The sequence below is a fragment of the Mustela nigripes genome, chromosome 13 (assembly GCF_022355385.1).
Source record: "Mustela nigripes isolate SB6536 chromosome 13, MUSNIG.SB6536, whole genome shotgun sequence".
Classification (NCBI taxonomy): domain Eukaryota; kingdom Metazoa; phylum Chordata; class Mammalia; order Carnivora; family Mustelidae; genus Mustela; species Mustela nigripes.
This window is the reverse complement of record NC_081569.1, coordinates 117719597-117744281: the sequence shown is the minus strand read 5'-3', so window position 1 is coordinate 117744281 and position 24685 is coordinate 117719597. Positions and strand designations below refer to the sequence as shown.

General features: G+C 49.3%; 1 protein-coding gene across 5 annotated transcripts in view; it reads right to left on the bottom strand.

Annotated features, from left to right (window-relative positions):
* Positions 1 to 24685, bottom strand: part of FOXN3 (forkhead box N3) — a 397011-nt gene that overhangs the window by 205342 nt on the left and 166984 nt on the right. For 4 of the 5 annotated variants that reach the window (XM_059373546.1, XM_059373549.1, XM_059373550.1 and 1 more), the window contains exon 3: positions 17547 to 18103. In XM_059373546.1, coding sequence (XP_059229529.1) covers positions 17547 to 18089 — 543 coding nt within the window. In that variant the 5' untranslated portion in view covers positions 18090 to 18103. Of the gene's footprint in view, positions 1 to 17546; positions 18104 to 21788; positions 21928 to 24685 lie in introns of those variants that run through there. The other variant, XM_059373547.1, reaches the window with a different exon arrangement.

Genomic DNA, 24685 nt, shown 5'->3' with positions numbered 1-24685 from the left:
ACCAGGCCATACAAATGGCTCAAAGTGAGAAAACCTGGCATTTTACACAGGAGGGAAAAGAAAGACCAACTAGGATTGCGTTTCATGAGAGTCAATCACTGTTCAGAAAATAACCATCTGGCAATAAATGACACCTGCACGGACAGCAGGCCTGTCCAGAGAGAGACAGGAGTGACTCAGTTACTACATGGGGGGGGGGGGGCAGTTTCAGAGGTACCACTCCTCTGGAGCAGGAACGTGAGGAGGAGAGATGACCCTGGTCACAGGTGCCCTTCACAGCCTCTGACTTCACTAAATGCATTCTGATAAAGGGGACATCATCATCAAAAGAAATGTACAGACACACCAGAGAGAGAGAGAGAAATATACACAGAGAAAGAAAGAAACCAAGAGCCCACTGTGGACATGGTGGCCGAAAAGATCTGGCCAGATGCCTGCGTGTGCCAAGGGCGCCCGGTGGCCATGCACGGTCCAGAATCCCACTTCCACAGGAATAGGATACTTGGAGCTACCGTCCCCCAATCCTGGGGTGTCAGGAGCGCTGGGAGAATGGTGACAAGAGGTTGGGGCCAACCGCTGGCTGGGACATGCAGGGGAAGGCAAGAGACACGGCGGGGTCCCAGGGAGGCACGAGATCCAACTTAAGCCCAGCTACCGAGCCCCGTCCGCACTGACTGCATACACCTTAACTGTGGCACAAGATCACACACGTGCCAGCGCCACTGTCCCACGCAGAAGAGGCCGCCTGCAGAATGAACGGTGTGAGGGTGGGCCTCCAGGTGCGCACCTTCCCCGGCACTTGGGAAATCCCACATGTACACTTGTTCTGCACGGCGGGGTGAGCTGCCGCTCCCACCGCAGGGACCCTGGCGAGTCCTCCTTGGCCATGAGTTGAGCTGGGGAGCCAGGGATCAAAGCCAACTCAGCTCCCACGTGAATTACTGGAGAAACACACTGCATAAACATCGTGGGTCCACGTGACAAGGTCTACTGAACAGGGTGGGGAAATCGAAGATTCAGAGAGATGCAGGTACTGGTCCCAGTCCAGGCCAGTGACCAAGTCTGCTCTAGAACCCAGGAACCCTGTGCCTCTACTTCAGTGCTCCGTGCACTTGACAAGCTCTCTATAAAGCCTCTCTGCATGACTGAAACCCTGCTCTTCGAGTCCTACAAAAACCAAGAAGCAGTCGCAGCCTCGCCTTCCCTCCCACAGCACCTTGTACAGACATGATAGGCCTCGCTGGACTATCTCCTTTACGCTGCTCTCCCACTAAACTGCAATCATCCTCGTTTTCCTGCTGCCTAGCACAACGCCCTTCGACAAGCATGAAATCAACATGTGTTAAGTGAATGACTTGTAAGGAAGTTATAAGGCACCATACAGAAGTGGTATCATTACCTCATTCCTTATTAATATTATTTAAGAGAAACAACACCCCTAGATATAAACTGATCTGTAAGGAGTGGGGAAAGCCTTTGACATAGTCAAGGGGCGCCTGGGTGGCTCAGTGATTGAAATGTCTGCCTCTTGGTTTGGGCTCAGTTCATGATCTCAGGGTTGTGGGATCCGGCCTCTCATCGGGATCCCCGCTCAGTGGGGAGTCTGCTTTAAGAGTCTTTCCCTCTGCCCCTTTCCACACTCGTGCATGGGGCATGCTAAGATAAATAAATCTTAAAACAAAAACAAAAACAAAAAAAAAAACAGAGACAGTGAATATAGAGTTAATCAGGACATATCCTCAAGTAAAAAATGTTGCAACAGTCCTCTGGCTACACTGGTCAGCGCTTCTTGATAATTTGCATTCCCTACACATAACACCCGTATCAACAAACAGGACCAGGTCCTTTGCTCACCAGGAAAGATCTGTGTGGGTTTCATCGATGGTCAGAATGTGAATTAGCAGGTAATGCAAAACAGTGTCCACAGACTCATTCAAAAACTAAAATTCAAGGATAGTCCAAGTAGTTAATGAAACAAAATATGTGATAACTTTGAGCATTATTTTCAAAGGTCATGAACAGAAAATGATACATCATTTATTTTAAAAACTCAGTACACTCAGTGACTCAAAGTAAGACACATGAAGGAAAATAAACCCCGTGTAAAAGGCACAAGTTCACGTCCATTTCCAATTAATGGGCATCTCAAGGCCTCAGGGACGAGTGAGATAATGCAGAGAGGAGCATCGGACAAGAAAAGGCTTGGCCCTGGGCTCTTCACCCAGAGAGACGGGTTTTCGGCACGTCACTTGCACTGTCTGGACCTCAGACTCTTCTGTAAACCAACGTGACCTTCTAGGATCCCAGGGAAGAGATCTCTAAGGTTCAAGGAACACCGACAGGTAAGAAAATCTGTCGTGCTTGCATTCACTCTCACAGAAGTGACACACTATCGGATGTTATGTACAACTCAGTGAACTTCCTAGGGCGAGGGGCAATTCCGTCGTATGGCTCGAACCACCTCTTTCTCTCCCACCTGTAGAACACTCCTCGGTCAGGACATTCGACGCAAAGGCTCTCTTCCTTTCATTAATTCTTGACAAGAGGGTGGTAGTGATGTCCACAACGCTGGCCACTGAAGGCAGCCGGAGGCAGTTAATCGGGCAAACCCAGTCTTGCAGTGGATGGAGAAACCATTAGAAAGCGGTACTCTTCCTAATTAGAGAAAGCTACTCACGCAGGGGACACAAACCTTATTATAACAGTAAATACTCAAGTATTTCCAAAAAGCTGACCCTACATTTATCATAAACACTTGAACTGGTGGCTGACGGTTCATCCATTCTCTCGTAAGGGATTTCAAGGGGACTAGCCCATGGCAGGCAACATGCTGGCCCCCAGAGACGCCAAAATGGGTAACACGTGATCCCTGCTCTGCATCTCAGGGTGGGGAGGGAAGGGAGAGGGGAACGGTATGTGGCAGGGACAGATACTCAGGAGATCATCATACCATCAAGTAGGAGGCAAAGTGAGAACAAAATCCACAACGGGAAGGGGTGGTCGGGAAGGTTTTGCAGAGATGGAGCTGACCAGGGTCACCCAAGTGGAGAACGCGGCGTCCGGAGGAGAAAAAAGGAGGAAGAGTATTTTGGGCAGAGAGAACAGAATACACAAGTGACGGTCAGCATTAGAGCACATGGCCTTTGGAGGAACGGGGAGTCCTGGGATATGGTGAAAAGACTGGAACATCAGAATAATGATGGAGAAGGGGATGAAAGGGAAACAGCTTCCTTTAAATGGTGAGGGGGAGAGAAGAGGAAGGAGCACAGATCAAAAAGAGATTTTAAGAGACACATCAATGAAATGCCACATGTGGACCTGCTTTGGATTCTAATTTGAGTAAACCACTGCTGAATCTTTTTTTTTTTTTTTTTTAAAACAATCAGGTAAATTCTAAAAGGGACGGGATTTTAGGGGACAGTAAAGAATCACAGTAACTTGTTTTTAGGAGTGATAATGGTTTTGTAGGGGGTGTGTGTGTGTGTTCTCATCATGTATTAGAGATGCATTCTGAAATATTTGAAGCCATCACAATATAATTTGGTGCCTGGGATTTGCTTTAAAATAATCCAGCCAGCAAGGGGGTGCCTGGGCGACTTAGTCTGCTTCAGGATTCTTTCCCTGTGCCCCTTACCCCACTCACGTGTGTGCTCTCTCCCTCTCAAATAAATTTTTAAAAAATTAAATCAAATTAAATTAAATTAAACTGCTAGAGCAGAGAGGGTGGGAAGGGCCAAGGGGAGAAAGGATGGAACAAGATGGGGCCCCTGTGAATAATACATATGTTGTGTCAACTCCCGCGAGAACCACACTGGACTTTGAAGTCCATTATGATACAGTCCTGAAATCACCCATAATTTTAAAAAAGTATTAGAAAGGCAGACCTCATAAACCCTGCTGAAGGGTTTGAACTAGGTCCTCTAAACCTTGCTTTCAAATTTCAGGGTAAAATAGAATCGTCTGGGGAGCTTGTGTAAATGCCGATTCCCAGGCAGCAGTACCACAGGTTCTCGGTGGGGCTAAGGCCCAGAAATCTGCATTTCTAATAAACATTCTAGATTATTCTAAAGCTGGTGGTCAGAGCCACACTTTGAGACAAACCACTGGAGGTAACAGGAACCACCCAAGGGCTTGGAGAGAATTCGAGTCTGGGTACTGAAGCCTCTCGCAGCACTCTAGCAGATGGACTTCAGGAGGGACAGTGGAGATCAGAGAACAGGAGAGCCAAGGGCCTAATCAAGAGATCTTTGTAACCGATTGGGTTTGAGAGTCAAGAAGAGGGAAGCATCAGGGGTGACCCCAAGGTGTCCTCCAAGGACCCAGCGCTGCTTTGCTGTGCCCCCCGCGTACACAGCACCTAGTGCAATGTCCTCCACATTCTAAGAACTCAGTGTGGTTAAATAAACAAAAGAATGAGTAAAATCATCTACTCGGCCTTTCCCCTACCGAACTAAAAGATTAACATTACTGTGCTTCCCTGTAACAGCGGAGGGGAAACGACATCAGCATCTCAAGCAGAAGGGGGTAACAATCTATCTCAACATCAGAAAATGACCAGATCCAAAGGGTCCTGCTGAGGGGTGGGTCACTCGTCTTCTTCCTCTACTCACTGTGTGAATTCCAGAAGGGTCAAGACATAAATCCAAGCAGTGACAAATAAATAAAAGCAATGGTCAGCATAAATAGGATCCACTAAATAAAAATGAGAGTCAAACAGTTAAAATGAAAATGAGTTGCAGATTGGGTTTTTTTGTTTTTTTTGTTTGTTTGTTTGTTTGTTTTTGTATAAAAGTCTGGTCCACAGTTAGTTAAGTCTATAGAAAATCATTCTGGGACTGCTGTGGCCTCCTGCATGGAGAACAGGGCTGTTGTGCAAACCTCTGGGCTCCTGCTTCGTACCTGTGTTTCTGTGGTGCCCATGCTCAGAAATGTCTGAGGGCTCCCTACTGCCTTCAGAGCAGAGGCTCGATTCCCGACCGTGGCTCCCAAGAACCCCACGGTCCAGCCCAAACTACCTTCCCAAGCCTATGTTCCTCTCCCTCCTACAGGAGCCCTCTGAGAAAGGAAAAGCAAGAAGAATCTTGGTTTCAACATCTGGGTCATGTCATCTCAGCAAGCCATGGAATCTTTCTGAGCCTCAGTTTCTCCACCTGTAAAAAGAACCTAATATTGACTTTGCAGTTGCTGGAAAGCTGTAAGTTCATAGATACAAATGCCTCACGCAATTCCAAACAGCGCCCCATAAGCTCTGTGAAAATATCAGTTTCCATTTTGCACACTCTGCTTCGCGCATATGACTTCCCATTCTATTCCCCAGGCTGTCCGCTCCCCCCTGACCATGGCAAGCTAACCCTGGTGATTCATGACCTCCTCTCTCCTTGCCAACTACCCCTGTTGTCCTGGTCTTCCTGAAGGGTCCGGCTAATGAAATTCTGTGCCGTCCCCAGGAGTCCCACCATGGTTCCACTTCCCATTAGGCATCATTTTTCTCCTTTGGATTTCCAAACCATGTAATCTTGGCCATTGGTCAATCCTTTGGTAAATGGCAAATGCCACTTTTAATCTTTCTGGTCTCTTTTTATCTTTGCCCAGTCCACGACACCAAAGTTTGGTAATCTCTCTGTATTGTCTCTGCCAGTCCCTGCACAGAGTAATTACGTTTTTTCCCCATGTTGGGATGACATGGGCCGGTTAGCAAGAACCGTTATCCAATCTCTTGATCTTGAAAATCTGGACAACTTGTGTTGGATAGCTGACATTTATTCCTGTCTAGAACAGGGGGCTAGAGTTCATAATTTTGGGTAATCATTCAACCCTGTGATTATAGGCAATTTGAGGGCAGCTGGCAGGAACAAGTGGCCACCAAAGAAAAACTTTGCTAGTTTGGGAAATGCCAGCCCCAAATCTATGGAAACAAAACGCAAGGAAGATGAAGTCATCACAGCAATGATAAAGAATCGGAAAGGAGACTTGGATGGTCCCAGTATTCACTGGTATATTAGTCTCCAACACCTGGGGACAGGTGCCCTGAGGAGACACAAAGGGAAAGAGAATATAAAACACTCAAAAGCTCCTCTTATTTTTATTTTGATTACTGAAATGTTTTTGAAAGACCAAAGGTTTCCAAATTTTTTTGTGGCAGGCAGGTTTCCAGCCCTGACCCCAGCCCACATGAAGGAGCATCCCAGCAGATGCCGGGATCCAGAAAACCCTGCCCTTGTTTCGACCAGACCTGAGCATCTAGCCCAGGATGACTAAGTCCGTGTGTCTGGAACTATGAGAGAGACACTGCACAGAAATGATGGGGCTGATGTCTCTGGGCACGGCGACCATCACATCGAGAGGGCTGGCTCCCAAGTTTCCATCGCAGTAAGCCAATGGTGTTATGCAGCAGAAATCAACAGCCACACAGAGGAAGCTAGACTGCAAAGAAGAAACTGGAACCCACAGAAAGGTGGGGATGAGCATCCCCGAGGGACCACTGAGGGACGACGTAGGGAGCAGTTCCACTGACTGCAGACCCAAGATGTGTTTTTTTGTGCCTCACCACCTGCCCGGTGGGACTGATTATTCTATCTTTGGGACAAACACTCTTTTACAGATGCCAGCCTGGGTGGCTTTCCTTTCCTTGCAACCAAACTACGACATTCTCCTTTAAGAGAAACTAAATAAATTCCACCGGGAAATCCCTCTTATAATCTATTTCAACTGACAGCAGCTACTTCTGTCTGATTTATTACCTCAGTAAGCCTTCCTTCTGGTGGAGGGGAGGGGCTGCGATCTCTTTTAAAGCAGAAGGGATCCTACACTGGCAGGGCTGGCGTGTGCAGCCCTACATTACAGTGCCCTACTCGATGCATCTAAACTAGTTTGGTCAGCTTCTCCATTCCCTGGAAGCTGGGGAGCCACCACATCAGCAACTCTGTTGCTAAGGCAACTGCTTACTTTCCATATCAACTGCAAACTCGTTGCTATGGAAACACATATACAAGAAAAATTCCTCTCTCCAGCCAGGGACCAGATGGCAGGGAACTCAGGGAAGTCATGGGTTAGGGGGCTTTGCTAAATGGGGTGTTTACTAGAGTGCATTTCTCTCCCCATCTCCGAGGCACCACCAGCCCGGAGCACAATTAGAAATTACCATCTCGTTACAAAAAAGCAAAGGTTTGTTTTCTGCCTGCAAAACTACAGGCAGGAACTATAATAACTACAGGTAAGTTGTTTTTGAAATAATTCTGAATTTTTCCCTCTAAATATGAAGATACCCTAAAATGAATTCTCTAGTCAAATGGTAGTGGAAATGTAATTTTTAGTAAGAACTGAAACAGAGGTTTGATTTTTCCTTTCTGATGGAGAGATAATCCAGAAATCCTCTTTAGTTTCCACCAACTAAGTGCTAATGTGTCCCAGATTTATACCTCTGCTCTGACTTCTCTGCTGAGCTTGAAACTCACATATCAAAGCTCCAAACTGATAGCTCCGCTCAGATGTTCAAAAGCCACCTCAAATTTAACATGGTCAAAACAGAATTTCTGCTCTGTCCGCCATCTGACTTCCCAACGCTCATCTGCCCACAACCCCTCATCTGCAAACCCCAACTCTGGTCTAAGCCAGCACCATTTCTTGTCATCTCTAACCACCACTGGAACCAGCCCAGATACATGCTTCTCTCCCTGATGTCTCTTTAAAACGTCTCATTCTCCCTCTTTAATGTGCTTTCTACTAGCCTTCTTTCTTTTCCTTGGACATTTCAAGCTGTTGCTACCTCAGGGCCTCTGCACCTGCTGTGCTCTCTGTTCCAATCTTTGCAGCACCCCTATTGCCATTTAAAGCATGGCCCGAAAGCACCTCCAGGAAGCCTCCTGCTCTCCTCCCCACCCCTCTCCAGCAAATTACCCTGTTGTATCTTCATTGCGTGTATCACTATCTGATCTCTTACCCAGGCGTCCATGTATGGACCTACTATTTAACATGGACATCGCCCTCCCCTTCTTCCCGCCCTATGGATAGTCTAGAACAGATGGGTAATTAACTATAACAGGTTACCGCTATAGCCTAGGCACCCAAACTGTGCTTGGCACTCCCCATGTATGTGTGGCATGAATGATCACTGCTAAAAATGCTTCTAAAAGGACGAAGCTACTTTTTTGGCAAACGCTGAGTCTATTTTTACTTTGCAAACTAAGGCTTCTGCAGGGTCTCGGAATCAAGGCTACGAACACAGGTTCTCCCTTTTCATGATGGCATCTTTGGAAGACACTGAAAGAATTGAGCATTCCATGCGGTATTCTCAGAATACTGCGCAGGGCGCAGCTCTGGGCCACACTGCTGTACTCTGATTTCAGGAGACCCCGGATGCTTCCCCCCACCCCCACCAGAGCCATGATGAGAGTAGCGCTCATGTGACTTGGCCCTTTTTTATTTTTCCTCCTAAAAACAAAGTGTACAAACGTCCTGCTAGCTGACTGTTTTCTGTCTAGTGACATTAGTTAAATCACTTCTCGGTCCTGCCCCTAGAGGAGTACAGACACAGCCTCTGAGAGGCATTTCACAGAACCCCAGCAAATGGAAGACAAGCCTGAACTTGAACCCACCGGGCACAGAGCGGAACCCCACCTATTCTGTGGGGACAAGAGGACGAGACCAAGAGGTCACTGGAGAGCATCTCCCCGGGGAAGCAGCACAATCTCTCCGCCTGTATTGACTGGTCTCTTGCTGAGACAACACACCCGTGAGCGTGTGTACACACACACATCAAAGACTTCATCCCGTTCTTGGAATGCTCTGTAACCTCACACGGCAAACTGGCAGGTTATTATTGAAAAAACAACTTTACAGTGCTATCTTCAACCATACATTTCCTTGCTTTTCTTATCATACTTGGCACAGACTACATCTTCACCTCTATCAAGCTATTGCTTTTGAAAATATTAAATGCAATTTAACCAGAATATCTTGAAGCAAAACCTTGGTTAACTGCCATGTTTAAAAAAAAAAAAAAAAAAAAATGGGTCAGCGTCTCTGCTTTAGTTAAGTTACCAGAGCAATTTAAAGTTTCCCCCTTGCTGTGCTAGCTTCCCCACCGACACCTTACTCTTACTTACATAACCTCCCTGACCACCCGTCTCTCTCCTTCCTCTTCCCTGACACTGTTCCAACACATCCCTTGAGTCCAGCACCATTCATCTCCTCTAGACCTCAGTGACAGAAAATCCCATGCTTGCTTAGCAACACAAGCAACGTTTTATTTGGGACTGCAGTGGGCCCAGCCACAAGACTACCTTTCTTAGCCTGCTTTGTAGTCATGTGACCAGAGGACAGCCAATGAGATGAAAGCAGACCGTGGGGTTTCCAAAAAAGCTCCTTAGAACCGCTAACTCAGAGGTGCCTGGATGGCTAGTTGGTTAAGCTAGTGCCTTCGGCTCAGGTCATGACCCCAGGATCCTGGGATTAAGCCCCACATCTGGCTCCCTGCTCAGTGGGGAGCCTGCTACTCCGCCTGCTCGTATTCTCTCTGTCAAATAAATAAATAAAAATTAAAAAAAAAAAAAAAAACTGCTACATCATTGGGACCCCCACCTTGGGTCCTTCCCTGCATACCCCTTCCTACTTCCTACATGGAAACATGCCAGCTGATGCCACCTCCAACCACGAGGAGCCTCTGAGAATGGAAACCAGCACTGACCAAGAACAGCAGAGCAGAGAGATGGCATGTGTGTCTCTGCCCGGCTCCTCAAGACTTATTCTATGTGGCAGACTAATCCCCTTGTAGTGTGTTTAATTCACTGCTGCTTGAATTTTCTAGAATAAATAGTCAAACCTCATCCTACCTTATCCATCCTTGGAGGTCCCGTGCTCATTCCCACACCAGAAGAATGCTTCCTATATTTAGTCGAGTGCTTCCCCCCCATGAAGAGTACCCACATGACCCATTTTGGGGAAGAGAAGCTTTCTGACCTCAAACGACACCTGTCACCTCACTAACCTGGCACGCTTCCCATACCTGTGCTGGTTTCTTCTTCTTCATTTTTTATTATGGCTCCTATTTCCCTGCAATCAAGCTCCCAAAAGGCAAGAACCAGATCTCGCTTTTTAACTTAACCTTTCATGTTACCAAATAATTCTACTGAACAAACTAATAAGGAGAGGACCCTGGTTTCTCTGAAATCACAGGTAAAGAGACACTGACGACCTACTAACACGGAGGCCCTCCATGGAACCATCTGGGAAGTTCTGACAGTAACTTCAGGCCCATGTTAAACCAAACGCAGCCAAAAGATTAACCCTCACAGGGCTACGCAGATGTATTCACTGAGACAAGCGGCAAATACTAAAAGTGACAAGAGTGGGGATTGGGAATAAGGTACTTTAAGGTGACCATAAAACCAAAATTCATAAACAAAAGACCTGCCTAATAAACCACAGTATCATCAAAACACTACATTAGCCTTTTAAAAATACACAATCATCTGTTTCAAGTGCAAAAATGTCCACTGGGAAGATGGGGAATTTTCTATAAAATCTAAGACCTGCCATCATCTTGCCAAAACTTAACAGCATTAAGATGACCAAGGGCTCTGAAAGAGAGAGACGATGGATTAATCCAAACAACCCATCATTATTTATGAAAGAAGCAAAACCTATGACTTTCAAATAGGAGGTCAGTGCGCCAACTTCCCATATTATTTACTGCAGAGAATTATCCTGCAGCCAAAGTGATTTCAAAGGGAAATCCGAAAGCCTCTCCAGCTCAACGGGGGGAGGTTCTGAGAGCAATTTCTTGTTGCTTGGATATCCAGGCAGTGCTTCAATGAAGAAGCACCCCATACACCTACCAGGTACCAGGTAGCCCTACCAAAGAAAACACGGCATTTTTTGAACCATTCATGGGGAGAGCTACTGACCACCAGTGGGGCCCTCGAGTCCAGAAGAACCAAGCTTTCCAGAAGACTTGTAGGGCTCCTTAGCGAGGTCAGTAACAGCCATCACTATGGGAGGACCTGAGAAAACAGTGTATTTTGAAACAGAAGGGCCAGAAACAGGAAACATAAGCAAAAGGAGGGGATAGGGAGGAAGGAAGGACTTCTGCTGGTAAGTTCCAGGAGCCAGGAGGAAAGGGCGTTGGGGGGGCTCACTGGACCACCAGCCGCACATTCAACTCTGCATCCTTCCAGCACTTGGTGTACTGAGTAGAGTAGGAACGGACAATAACAGATATTTTAAGAAGTGTTTGGAACGAGCGAATGAGCAGACAATGAAAAGCCGGCAAGATTGGGACAACAGAAATGCATTCCCCCCACCCCCGCCAATGCATCTAGTATCTGGAAGAATCAGAAAGAAGCAGAGCGCTGGGATCCGTGGGAGAACGTGGCCAAGGATGGTACAGGCTTCTTGGAATGACCGGATGCTGGTACGAAACGCTCCCTACTCCAGCGCTGGCGACAAGGGGTTGTATTTACTTCAGGCGCTGGGACACCATGAAAAGGTTTCAACCTTCTAAGGCAACAAAGTCTACGTTTAGCACGGACAAGAAAAAGCCACGTGCTGGGCAGTATGCACTGGTGAGCAAGAGGCAGCCCATAGGAAGAAACTTTCATTTTCCGCCTGTCCCCCGATTCCACATTACCCTGATTTTTAGGACCTTCCCCACCAAAACCAGACTACGGAGTCCTTCAAAGGGCATCCCTTACCCAAAAGAAAAGAAGTCATCTCTTCTTCCTAAAAGCACCATCATTGGAACGGGTACACGGACTAGCATCACGGGAACGGGAAAGGCTCCTGATACGGCGCTGACACTACCAAAGTGGGGGGCAGAATAGAGGCAACAGTGCATATGGGGGTGTCCCGCCACATAAGAGATCATTTTCCAACCTGCCTTTGAGAAAAAAATCTCATCCACGTGGATGGAGAAGCGAAACGTAAGGGACCTGGCAACTGGAAGGGAGAGCTTGTGTGAACAGTGTCTGTGCACAGAGAAGGGACCCTGGACTTGGGCCAGACGAGTGGAGGGGACCTGGAAGGGATCCTGGAAGCAGGAAGTCGAGAGGGCAGTGGTAGGCTTCGTACAGATGCCACATCTCTCTTCCCATTTGCTGACCACGACAGAATCTGGCCCCATCTCAACAGCACAAAAAGATTCTCTGTGTTTCTTTCTCTACCCTGCACCCCCAAAGTAAATTCTGGGTTTACTGGTGTTATTTTAGTTCCCTATAGGTCATGTTCATAGACTATTTTGAGGAAGAATGTAGAGATCACCTGCAACAGCCTGTCTACCGAGTGTATTCGAGCACCCAGGTTAGTTTAAGCAGAAGGCCCTCCAAACCTGGACGGAGGGAAGCTGAATTCCCATTCTCCCACTTACCAGCTTTGTGACCTCTGGGGAGTTCCTTAACGGCTCTGAGCTTAACTCCTCACCTATTTGAAGAAGGAAAATAGGACCTACCTCACAGGACTGTAGTGAGGAAGTGGGATATGGCATATGGAGGGTTTAAAGAAGGGGTTTCCATATTGTGTCTGTTACTGTTATTACAAAATACACGTGGCTTTTCCCTTCTCCTGAGTCGGAGGTTCCATTTGTTCATCCGCTTTTTATCGAATGAACAAAATCTTGGGATCCTCCAGGAATACGCAACATGCAGAGTCACAGGGCACGCGGTCAATAATTTCAGGCTGTCTGCAGAGCCTCTGATCTCCAAAGACCCCAGTGAAGAAGCCTGGCCATTACAAATTCCTGCTTCCGCGTGAGAGCCAAGACAGCTTAGCACCAGCATCAAAGCTAGAACCAGGTAGCCTGGCTTCTAATCCACTCCTCTTTCAACCAAGACAATAAGCTAAAACTGTATTTAAAGCACTCAGCCCAGGGGGCATGTGGCTGGCTAAGTAGGAAAAAAGCATGTGACTCTGACTCTTGGGCTTGTGGGTTCCAGCCTCCTGCTGCAAACAGAGAATACTAAAAAAAACTAATAATAAAATAAATAATTAAAAAAATCCAGCTCTGGATTTAATAAACATACTATTTATTTATCTATCTATCTATCTATTTATTTATTTATTTGGCAGACAGAGATCAGAAACAGGCAGAGAGGCAGGCAGAGAGGCAGGGGGAAGCAGGCTCCCCGCTGAGCAGAGAGCCCAATGCAGGGCTTGATCCCAGGACCCTGAGATCATGACCTGAGCCGAAGGCAGAGGCTTTAACCCACTGAGCCACCCAGGCGCCTCAACATACTTTCTTAAAAATATATATTTATTTATTTAACAGAGAGAGACACAGCAAGAGAGGGAACACAAGTAGGGGGGAGTGGGAGAGGGAGAAGCAGGCTTCCCGCTGAGCATGAGCCAGATGCCAGGCTTAATCCCAGCATCCTGGGATCATGACCCTAGCCAAAGGTAGACGCTTAAGGACTGACCCACCCAGGCACCCCAATAAATATACTTTTGTAGAGTGTTTCCTTGGTAAACCCTCTTGCAACAACATTTTTCATTAAACTAGTAAGAAGTAAAGAGAAGGCACAGAAATAGAAACACACATACCCAAGCGGTTATAATCCAGTCTGTAAAAGGGAATCGCACTTTACTTCTCCTTTACAAGTACTCAGAGAGGTTAGCAGGGGCTCATCTTACAGTCTTAACCAAGATCTGTATTTATGGGGTATAAAACTTAATTCTCAGACTTTGAAACTCTCCTGTGATTGATTCAGGCAAAGGTCCAGCCACTGCTGGTGGGGAACTCTGCACAGGTGCAAACAGCCAACCCCGCGTGGGCCCACAGCTGACACTCGGCATCCCCAGGAGGGGCCACCAGCCTTCCTCACGTGAGAACAAGGGAGAATGGTCTATAAAGCATTTTAGGGGGGTGGGGGGCCAAACTTGATCCAGCCTTACTTCCATTTCACAGAAATACAAGGGGATAAAAGAACATGCTAAATGAAATTGCCATGAAGCCGCCGGAAGCTGGGCCACTCCAGAGCACAATGGATGGGTCTCTAATGAGGAAGGGCACTGGAAAGGGGAGGGGCCGAGGCTGCTGTCGAGGAAAACAGACGCCAGGCACCTAACAGCCAACTGCACAGCATAAACCACGTTTGGATCCCAATTCAATCAAACATTCTATAAACCCTCAGAGATCTCTAAATATGGATCTGATATTAGGTGAGACCAAGGAAGTGTTTGCTTGGTTCAGGGAGATGCCGGAATTGAGCTGATGTAAAACCTGGCGATTTTTCTTCTGCACACGGTAGGTAAAAGAACATGGGGGGAAAAAAAAAAGTTAAAAAAAAACAAAACAAAAAAAAAAAGGACTTGAGATCTGGATCTGCTTCGAAGCTTGCGAACTCTCGAGCTGGTTGTGGGCAACGGGGGTGAGAGGGAGTCATCATGCTACTCTCTCTCCACGTGTGTCTGAATTTCTCTAGGATTACAAAAAAAAAATTCTATCTTTCACAATCCCTTTTAAGTCTTTATGTATCCAAGTCTTATAAGAGATAAAATGTAGAGGCACCTGGGTGGCTCAGTTGTTAAGCATCTGCCATCAACTCAGGTCATGATCCCAGGGTTCTGGGATCAAGCCCCACATCGGGTGCTCTGCTCGGCAGGAAGCCTGCTTCTCCCTCTCCCACTCCCTCTCCCACTCCCCCGGCTTGTGTTCCTTCTCTTGCTGTGTGTCTCTATCAAATAAATAAAATCTTTAAAAAAAAAAAAAAGAGAGAGAGAGAGAGAGAGAAGAGAGAGAGAAATGGAAGCAAAACTGTCTATTCTCCCCGACTTACTCATTCATGAGATGTTCCCGATGAAATCTCAGCTTTGGAAAGAACCCAAGAGGGCATGTAGTTCAGGGAGTCTCAAATCTGGCTGCAAGTCAGAAACACCCATAGAGCTTATCAGAACCACCAATCCGTCCCCAACCCACCTCAAACCGACTGAATGAGCATCTCCAGGGCGGGAGCCAGAAATGCTCATGGCACGGTGCCCCAGGGGTTGCTGGTGCAGTCTTGGAAGATCCCTCTCCCACATCCCAGGCAGGCAGGTATCCAGCAGGGGACGTGTTCCAAGCCCGCAAGGATAAGGACCACACCGGATCCTGCAATCTCAGTGATACTGAGCTTAAAACTGTGTTCCACACTTTCAGAAGAAAAAAAAAAATTGTCTATAATGTGCAAGCCTTCCGTTCTCCCCCTTCAACGAACACATATTTCTCACCAACATTCGGGGGCACTTGGTCGCTGCACAGTGGCCCAACCTCAATGTGGAAGCTACCAGCAAGTAAAATCCCCCGGGGCGGGGGGAGAAAAACAAGCTTACCTGTACAGCCAAAGAGGCTTTCACTGAGCAAAGTGTCAGGGAGAATGCCTTCCCCTTTACTGAGCTAGCCAGAGGAGAAACCCCAAATGGAGGGGCCAGCACAGGCACCCTGGAAAGCGGTGGGAGTAACCCAAGAAAGGAGGAGAAACGGAGGAAAACTCACACTCTGGGCTCTGTTCTCGTAAAATCACAAACAATGGGAACAACCTCCCAACGACAACACTGACTGGCATCCGATAAGAAACACGTCAATACAGGTCGGCACAGCTAGGAATCCGGAACCCCACATTTCCTAAGATTAACAATCTCAAATCCATAAAGCCATTCCACTTCCACAGGACAACCGTCACCCCTGGAAAAATGGACTCCCCGAGCAGGGGCTGGGGGCACACAAGGGGGAGATGGCACTCCAGCCTGTGTGCCTTCACTCACACGCACACCCCGCCCAACACACCTGTCACTCGGGGGAGGGGGGGCTCCGTCCGAATCTCACTGCACACTGCGGAGCTGCTTTGTTGAATGGCTCTGAGTGAGCGTTTGCTCCGTTACTTTTCTGTGTGCTGCCTTCGGGCAAACACGGAGCCAGGCGGGCGGTGACACACAGGACAGGTTCGTGCCAAACTGAACGTGCTGTTCGCCGCCTTCTCGGGGACATGCGACTCTGGGGGACCTGGACAGCATTTTCTTCACTGTCTTCTCATCCTGGAGTTGCTTTCTAAGATTTTCCCCTCCTAACCATAAAGACCCAGCTATACAGAAATATTTAATAGCACGGACTTGGATCTTGACGGGGTTGCGGTGAACCCTCTTTGAGTTCAAAGAAGAATGGTAAAGCAGTCAACAGACCAAGTACGAGGTCGGTCTCCGTGTGCTCCTTTGGCGAGGTGGAGGGAAGGACAGAGAGCAGTGGACACCCAGGGACAGCGGAAGCGCCCCACGAATGTCACACTTAGTGAAAAATACGGACGTGTGGTCTATTTGCATGTGCACACCAGACCCAGGCATCGCCTGGCCCAGCAGTCAAAGGCAAAGCTCCTGAGTGTCCACATCCTTGCCGGGGTTCCCAAGCAAGCCCCCTCCTCAAACCCTGCATACCCACTCCCCATCTTGAACATAAACTCCGGGGGAACAGCATTTGCAGAAAAACGTGTCCCAGCTGCAGCAAGGAGAAATATGGCGTCACCCCTTCTTGATTCATACTCTTCCACGCCCAAGACGAGCAGAGTTTTCTCCAGCTTAGATTTTACTGCAAACAGGACCATGTTTCTGGAGAAGGAAAGGCCCCAACACTGCACAGCCAGTGGACCCACAGCCGAACTTCAAGAAGGGGCAAAAGCAGATCTCCAGCTATACAATGAAATGTCACTATGGTGAAAACCCAGGCTGAAACATACAGGAATAATCTGACAACTCTGGGGCCAGAACATTTCCCAGCTTACGTCCCAAATGCAGCTGTTAACTTTTCAGAACTCCAAAGTCAGACCGCAGCTCTGCGTTCCAGCCCTGTCAACCCTCTCTCTACTGTTCCTACCATGATATTACAGAAACTCTCGTTTCAGCAGACCAGGAAACCTGGACTAAGACCGTACAGTCAAAAGTCAATCTCTTGGAAGCCCATCTCTAAAGGGAACTTGACCCCAATTTTTCATACCCATTGTTTTGAAGTTACCACTTACGTGTATGCCTGATTTTATTGGAGTCACCTCGGCAATCCACGTCTTTGTCCGGTATGGGAGTGTACTGTTTGGCCACCTCCCAATGCCCATTACTGTCCATTTATTCTAGAATCCTGGAGAGGCTGCCCCTCTCCAAGTTAACACTTAGAAAAGAAATGCCATTTTTCTCTTGTCCCAGGTGGCAATTTTCCTCCAATGTATACATACATACCCCACGGTTAATGGCTGTCCTTGGAACATGGACCTGTGTCTGTACTGCAAAGCCAAAGGGACCCATCCACATTGAGTGATGATCCCAAGAACCAATCAAGTATGCGAACCACCGTTTTGCGATTATGTTCAGATACCACAGTGGGAAACCCTCAATCCAGCATGAAGACCAGAAACACAGTCCAATGACCACGTTGAAGGCAAAGGACGTTCTCTGCCACCAAATGAATGAAATAAAATTACTCAATTATAACTGCGCCCTTCGGTGTAGTGAATTTACATCCCTCGACATTGTTTTTTCATGGGGAGAAAGGGCACATTTTTAAAAAAGAAAAACTTGAGTTCCAGACCCAAAGAGCTTACCTGACTCCTCTCCTTGTCCACTTTCTTAAAACACTTATTCAAAGACAAATTATGTCTCACTGAGTTTTTCCACCCAGTAGGTGCATTTGCAAAATACGGAAAATGTTCCAAGATCCAGTTGTAGATATCCTTTACTGGCAGGCGCTTGGTTGGAGAGTCCTCGATGGCCATAAATATGAGGCAGCTGAAGGAGTAGGGGGGTTTGCAGTTGGGGTTCTGCCTGGCATCGTAGGGCATGTCAGAGTGGGCAGGGGATGGAGGGGTGTCATCGTCCAGGTCCTGGACAGGGCTGACACTCCTGAGGACTGACTCCCCGAAGCTCTTCAGCAAGTTCTTGCTCTCGTGAAGCCAGTTCAAATTGGTCAGCTCCTCATCTTCCATGGCCCCCTCTTCTAATCGGATGTCAGGCAGAGAGAAGTCGAGGTCATCGTCCTCCTGCAGGGCCTTGGAGAAACCACCGCCCCGGTAACACTGACTCAGCCCACTGGAGACGCGAATTCCTGAGCTTTCTGGCTTCTTACTGGGAGGCATGACGGGACCCATTTATGTGAAGGCTCCTGGTGAACAGAGTACAAAGAAAAGATGAGTTGGGGAAACCCAAAACAGAGGCAGCTGTGCCCTCCTCATTCTTTTGCGCCCACCCCCCCAACCCCCACCACTTCTATGGACCCCATGCCCCTGGGAACAGCATCTCCTGCTGCCAGGCTGAGGACAACAGACCCACCACCCCATCACTCCACCACTATAAAGTAAAAGCAGTCCACGAGTGTAGCCCTGTGACCCTGCCACCTCTTAAAATACAAGGAGACTGAAACTATTTACAGTATCTTTAATAATGCAAATACATCACAAAAAGAATGGGAACTCTACAAAGCTTTCTTCCCAGATTCACATCACCATTATATTATCACTGTGCCCCGCTGGGAATAATCAGTTATTTCTTAGTGCCTCAGTTTCTCCTCAGAATATGAATGCATAGTGGCACCTGGGTGGCTCAGTGGGTTAAGCCTCTGCCTTCAGCTCGGGTCATGATCTCTGGGTTCTGGAATAGAGCCCCCCAATGGGGCTCTCTGCTCAGCAGGGACCCTGCTTCCCCCTGTCTCTCTGCCTACTTGTGATCTCTCTCTGTCAAATAAAATCTTAAAAAAAAAAAAAAAAAAAGAATACGAATGTATATACAGGCAAGAACTCTTTCAAGCCTCACGACAAACACTGCGAAGTAAACACCATGCCCCACACTCTGGTCACTTGGGGTTCTAGGCCTCAGGGTTTATCCTTCCCTCCCTGCCCCCACTGCAAAATACCTGCAAGTTTAAGACCAGGTGTTTCAGATTAAGTTCAGCTGTCTCCACATGAAAACCATGACAACCGTCCCAGAATTAACATTCTGACCACAGCATGTGCTGATTGGTAGTGTTTTATATCTGACTGTATCTTTCCTCCACAAGCAATGGCCCCAAACTCTGCAACTTTAATCACAGCTGGCAAGTTTAGAGAGTGGTAAACAAGGAATTCTGTGGGTTGGAACTAGAGGAAAAAGTGCGTTCAATTACTGGGACACTACACCCCAGATGAAAAACTGAGTAACTCTGGGCACCGCACCAATCAATGGGACTGTGAAGACAAGCCACTAACTGAAATTAGAATTGGTGAATAAAGTTAGAGGAGCAACCTGCAGCTTAAACTGGAAGGTAAACGCAACAAAAATCGCTACAGAATTCTATTCTGCACCCCCCATGCCACCCCCATTTTTATCAATGACCTAGAACAGGGAGTACAACTTCGGATGAGAAAAGAAAATGAGGACGTGGCAAGTCCACAAACAGAATGACCCCGATAGATACAAAGCATATTCAACCCTCGAGTACTCAGTGTAAGACAGAAAGAACAGTAAAGATAATGAAAGAGGTCTCCCACTGTCCACTCGCAGCGCTCACACGATAGGCTTGGTTTAAGAAACATGTCTGTTTTATTTTCTCCCCGTGAGTAAGAAGATCAAGCCATCTCTCCAGAAAAACAGAATGAACACAAAAAGCAGACACGATCATTCTAAGACTCCAAATGCGCATTGGCAGTGTGCTGAAAGTAACTGCTTCAGCTGGGGAAGCTCTGGAATGGGATTCTAGAAAGCGTAATGTGAGACACCCAATGGCCAGCCAAGGGTGCCTGAAAACTCCAGCACCCTCCCTCCAACACAAGGTCCCCACACAGAACCTGCGGGCAGAAGGCGGGAGGAAGCTTTCCGGAGCTACTGAGAGATGCCCAGCTCCAAGGACAGAAAACTTCCAGTTTCAGCCACAGGGACTTCTTTCCGTCAACAAGAAACCTAACCTGAGTAGCACAGGACACAATTTAAAGAATAAGCTCGTATCTTTAGGTTTGGGGGTATGACAGAAGCCCCGCCTGGTAATGTTTTTACCATTTTTATGAACAAATCAAAGCTAGGCTTGTCTCCCTTCCAGTTTCCCCAGATCCCATCACGAAACCCTAAGTTTCTGAAAACCGGGAATATCCACACAGTAGAATACAAAGCGGAACGAAATACTCCAGGCACTGAAGTCAACTTCAGCTCCAGATTAAAGTTTTATGTCTCCCGAGCTTCCAAACAGGAAAATTATATCATGGCTGACAGTAAAGTAATTTAATTGCACTGTTGCTATGACAACATGCTGCTCTTTCTTTTCAATTTGCTTATTTGTCAGAAGCTTCCCAAAGGAACTAACACACGATACTCCATGTTTTCTTTTGTTTTAAACAAACATTGCCAGCAGTATGGTCTTATTAGAAAAATGGCACTGTGGAGAAGAGAGTGACGGGGGTCCACTACCTAGGAATTATCTGTCTGCTTTTTGTTTCTGTCCCCTCGTGCTGTCCAACTGTAAACTGCAACCCTATAAATCCAGCATTTTCGCAGCAACGGTATCAAGAGCTGCTGATCACTACAGTTCCATTTTAAAAAACAGTTCCCAGAAACCACCGCTGAGGAGTTTTCCATTATTCTACTCTAACTACATAATTTGCCAAATCTTTTTTTCCTCCTATTTTGGGGGGGGGGGGGGGGGGGCGAGCGAGCGAGAATCCGGATCATGTGAGTCTGCAGTTAGGCAAACATTTTTAATCTGCTACCACAATAGGGTTGCTCCACCAGATACGCAAATAGTTACTCACTACTGACCTCCTTACAACTTTACGGTGTGCTATTAGTTACATTCCACACACACACAATCACACACCCTCTTTCTGTTTTTATATGATTTGCTGTGTTTTGTTATCTTATTTGCTTTCCAAGGGAGAAAATGCAGCAGGAAAGCTGCATTTCTTGCCCACTATCAGAAGGTTTCCAAATAACTGACAAACACATTACTGGTCCAGCTTTGAACAGATGTTCGAAGTGAACTTTGAAAAGTTAAGAAATCCTCTCCAAGCCGAGCAGGGCAGTCGCGAGTTTGGAGGGGCCGGGTAACCCCCCTCCGCGCGCGCGCGCGCGCGCACGTACGCGCTCCACTCCCGTCTACTGTACTTGTCAAAAACATTTCAAGGGGACCTGCGGGAGCGGCGATTGGCTGCGTCCCGCGTCAATCAGCGACGTTGCCAAGCAACGAGGAAACCGCTCTGCTCCCCGTATACTGGGCAATTGGGAGCTCGCATACCTTCACTGCCGGTCAGATGTCATAAACCTTTTATTGGCCGCACCGCGGCGAGCCTTAAAAACACATCAATAAAAGCCCGCCGTCCCCCCAACTTCTCCAGGGCCCAAAGAGGGTTTCCTAGAGAGCCGGGGTAAGGAGGGGTCAGGCCTCGGGGGTCTCGGGAGACGCTCACTGCCGGTGCCAAGCCCGCACAGTTTGGGGGGAGGGGGCATCTTTGTTAGGAGCCTGTTTCTCATCTTGGGGTCTCCCCTAGAGCAGCACCCCCTCCCCCGGCCCGGAACGGCGGGGATCCCGTCCTCCGCGGACAATACCAACTCTGCTCCTTTCGGGCGTCTTTTGGAAATCGAGACACCGGGAAACAGCCCGCACGTCGGGGCAGGAAACTCTTCGGACCGGGCAACTTCCCCGCTCGGGGGCTGCAGTCTCCCCGCCCGGCCGGGCCCCCCAGTCTGAGCCCTCCCCCCAGGAACTGCGGAGTCCCTCTTCTGCCGTGAGCGGCGAGGTCGCCTCCAAGACGGCCTCGGACGAGCGCCCCCGCCCCGAGTCACCCCAACCCCACCGGGGCGCCAGCGGGAGCGGGGAGCAAACTCACCTGGCCGGAGCGGGGAGCGGGGGCGCGGGGACGCCGCAGCCCTTCAGCGGGAGCCCACAAAGTTTCGCGGACGCCCAGCGGGCATCGCTTGGTGGCCCGGCTAAGGACGCGCGGGCGCGGCGCGGCGGGCGGCGGGGGGCGGCCGCGGACGCGGGCGGCAGGGGCGCGGGGGTCGCGGCGCGGCATGGGACCTGCGGCGTCCGCCGGGCGCGCCGCGCGTCCTCCCGCCGGCCCCGCCGCTCTCCCCGCCCCGTCCCGCCTCCCGCTCGCCTCCGCCGCGGCGCGTCGGGCCGGGGCGCGCCGAGCGGCGAGAAATTGTTTCCACTGCAAACAAAAAAAGGCGACACATGACCAGGCAGGAGGAGGGGAAGCGCGGGGAGGGAGGGGCGCGGAGGGGAGGGACGGAGCGGAGGGGGCGGAGGGAGCCGGAGAGAGGGAAAACGTGGGCCGGGCCGCCGGCTGCCCGGGGTGCGGACCCGCCGGGGCGGCCCATGTCCGCGCGCCCCTCGCCGCGATCGACCCCGCGCGCCGTGCCCGAGCGCTTTCCGGGGGACGCACCAGGGCCCGGGCCGGCCTGGGCCGCGCGGACTCGCCTCCCGCCGCGCCGCGGGGCGGGGGTGACCGGCGCGGGCCCCAGCGACCCGGGGTAGCCGCGACCGTGGGCGGCGGGGCTGGCGGGCGGGCGGGCGGCGCGCGGCCTGCCCCTTCCCCAGCCTCCGGCCACGCGGGCGGGCCGGCGCTGTGCCGCTGGCAACGTGTCGCCGGAACGCTCCTACCCCATCCGCATGCCTTACAAGGCTCGAAAGTAAAAATAAAAAGAATTACGATGCGGGCGAGCCTTGCGAGGGGGAGAAGAGATTCCACTTCTCCCCAACTACGGCGTCCTGGCGGGGCTCCCAGGCCGGTCCCCAGCCTTCCTCCAGCGCCCACCTCGAGCCCTGGGAGGAAAGGCACAAAGGCACCGCAGCCCCCCGCCCCGCTGGCCGCTCCTCCTGTCGTCTGCCGGCGCGTGTCTGCGGAGGGAGGGAGGGTGGCCATTACAGACAACCGAGCAAGAGGCCCGTCCTAGAGGCCACGCCGGTAGGTAGGGCCTCTGGATGGGTGGGGGACGCTCAGCGCCGCGACCGACTTAGAAACCTCGAGAGAAACCCGGCCTTATCGCCTTCACATTTCGAGTTCTCGGGAACCCGACAGACAATTAGCAGGGCCACCCAGCGACCGGCGGCGCAGCCACCACTCCAAGTCTTTAGGCTCCTCCAAGGAAGGGCCACCCACTGCTAAAGCTGCCTTGGGAGAGGATGAGAGGAGAGTCCAACAGGACACCCTGGTGGTGACACAAATAAAAATAGGATTGCACCCCGCTTGCACAGAGCCAAATCTGTAGGTTCCTCCACAGAAGAGAAGCCCAACCCATCACCCCTACCCGAACCCACCTGGGCCTGTGGACCGGCCATTTTGAGCTGAGAAGGGAAGAAACAGCGGTGAACCCCCTCAGAAAGCCCTCTAGTTTGCAGCATCTCATAATGGAGCCAAAAGGGGAGAAAAAACCCACAGGGCTCCTGAATTTTTCTTCCCCCCAAAAATAAACCCCAACTGATTTGGGAGTCATTCCTTTTAACAAAGCTTCCAAGTGGAGGGTGGCCGATCTTTAAAAACACTCACCCCAAGGGTTATTACTTACCCTTGGTCTGGCAAATCCCACCCAGGAGATGACTCCAAGGTGGAGGCCCAGGGGTGGCTGGCGTTCATCCAGCCCCACCCTTCTTAATTACTGAGCACTTGACATGACCTACCCAAACTCACTAAGCAAAAGGTGTAAGGTGAGAGAGACAGCTCTGAAGCCTCACAGAGGTACTGGTGACATCAGCGATTGGACATCGGTCAAGTGTAGGTGGCACCCTCCTTCTGCCTATCTGTTGAGGGACTGAATCTCCCGTCAAAGCAACCAAGGCCAGAGACCTTTGTCCAAGCCCCCTTGCCCACCCAGAGAGGAAGAAATACTCCCCTGCCATCCTTCCCACCCATCACCAGCTCCCAACTCTCCCCATGGCCAACAACACTCACACGGTACCTAGAAATTTCTTTCACACTAAGACAAGTGGTGTGTTAATTTTCACTCCAGTCCTTTCTTTGTCCTCAGAGTTCAAGCACACAGAATAGGTCATTCTTGAAATTCTCCGTGTGAGCTGTTTAGCCTCCAGTGTCCAAACCAGCCATGTAGGTGAACAACACCTTTAAAACAGGCATGCCTTGGGCCAGGAGAAGCCCTGAGTAGAGGGTGGAGTATGGTGAGGTCAGCTGTCTTTTATGAGCCTGCCTCTCTTTCCTTCTGCATGTTTTCAGTTTCTTCCCTTCTCAAACATATAGACCTTCTCTAATTATGACTGGGTTACATCCCAGGAAGCCCATCATCCTAAACTGAAAATATCCAGGAGTCAAAAATGCATTTCATACATTTCATACACCTAACCCACCGCGTATCACAACTCAGCCTAGCCCACCTTGAACGTGCATAGAACACGTACATTAACCTGCAATTGCAAATTGCAAAATCACCGAACATACATGTTGGATATCTCATGAGGTAACTTACCGACTATTGTCCTGCAAGTGGAAAACAGAAGTTGTATGAGTACAGAATGGCTGCAGCCTAGCCGGTTGTTGGCCCGGTGATCCCATGGCTGTCTGGGAGCTGAGGCTTGCTGAAGCTGCCCAGCCTCCGGAGAGGGGATCGGACAGGATATCACTAAGTCAGGGAAAGATCCGAATTCCAAACGTGAAGTCTGGTGTCTACCAAATGTGTATCGCTTTTCACACCGTCATAAAGTCAAAAAATCATATGTCAAACTATCATACGTCAGGGACCATCCGTATTCCTTAACCCCGCTCTCCCACTT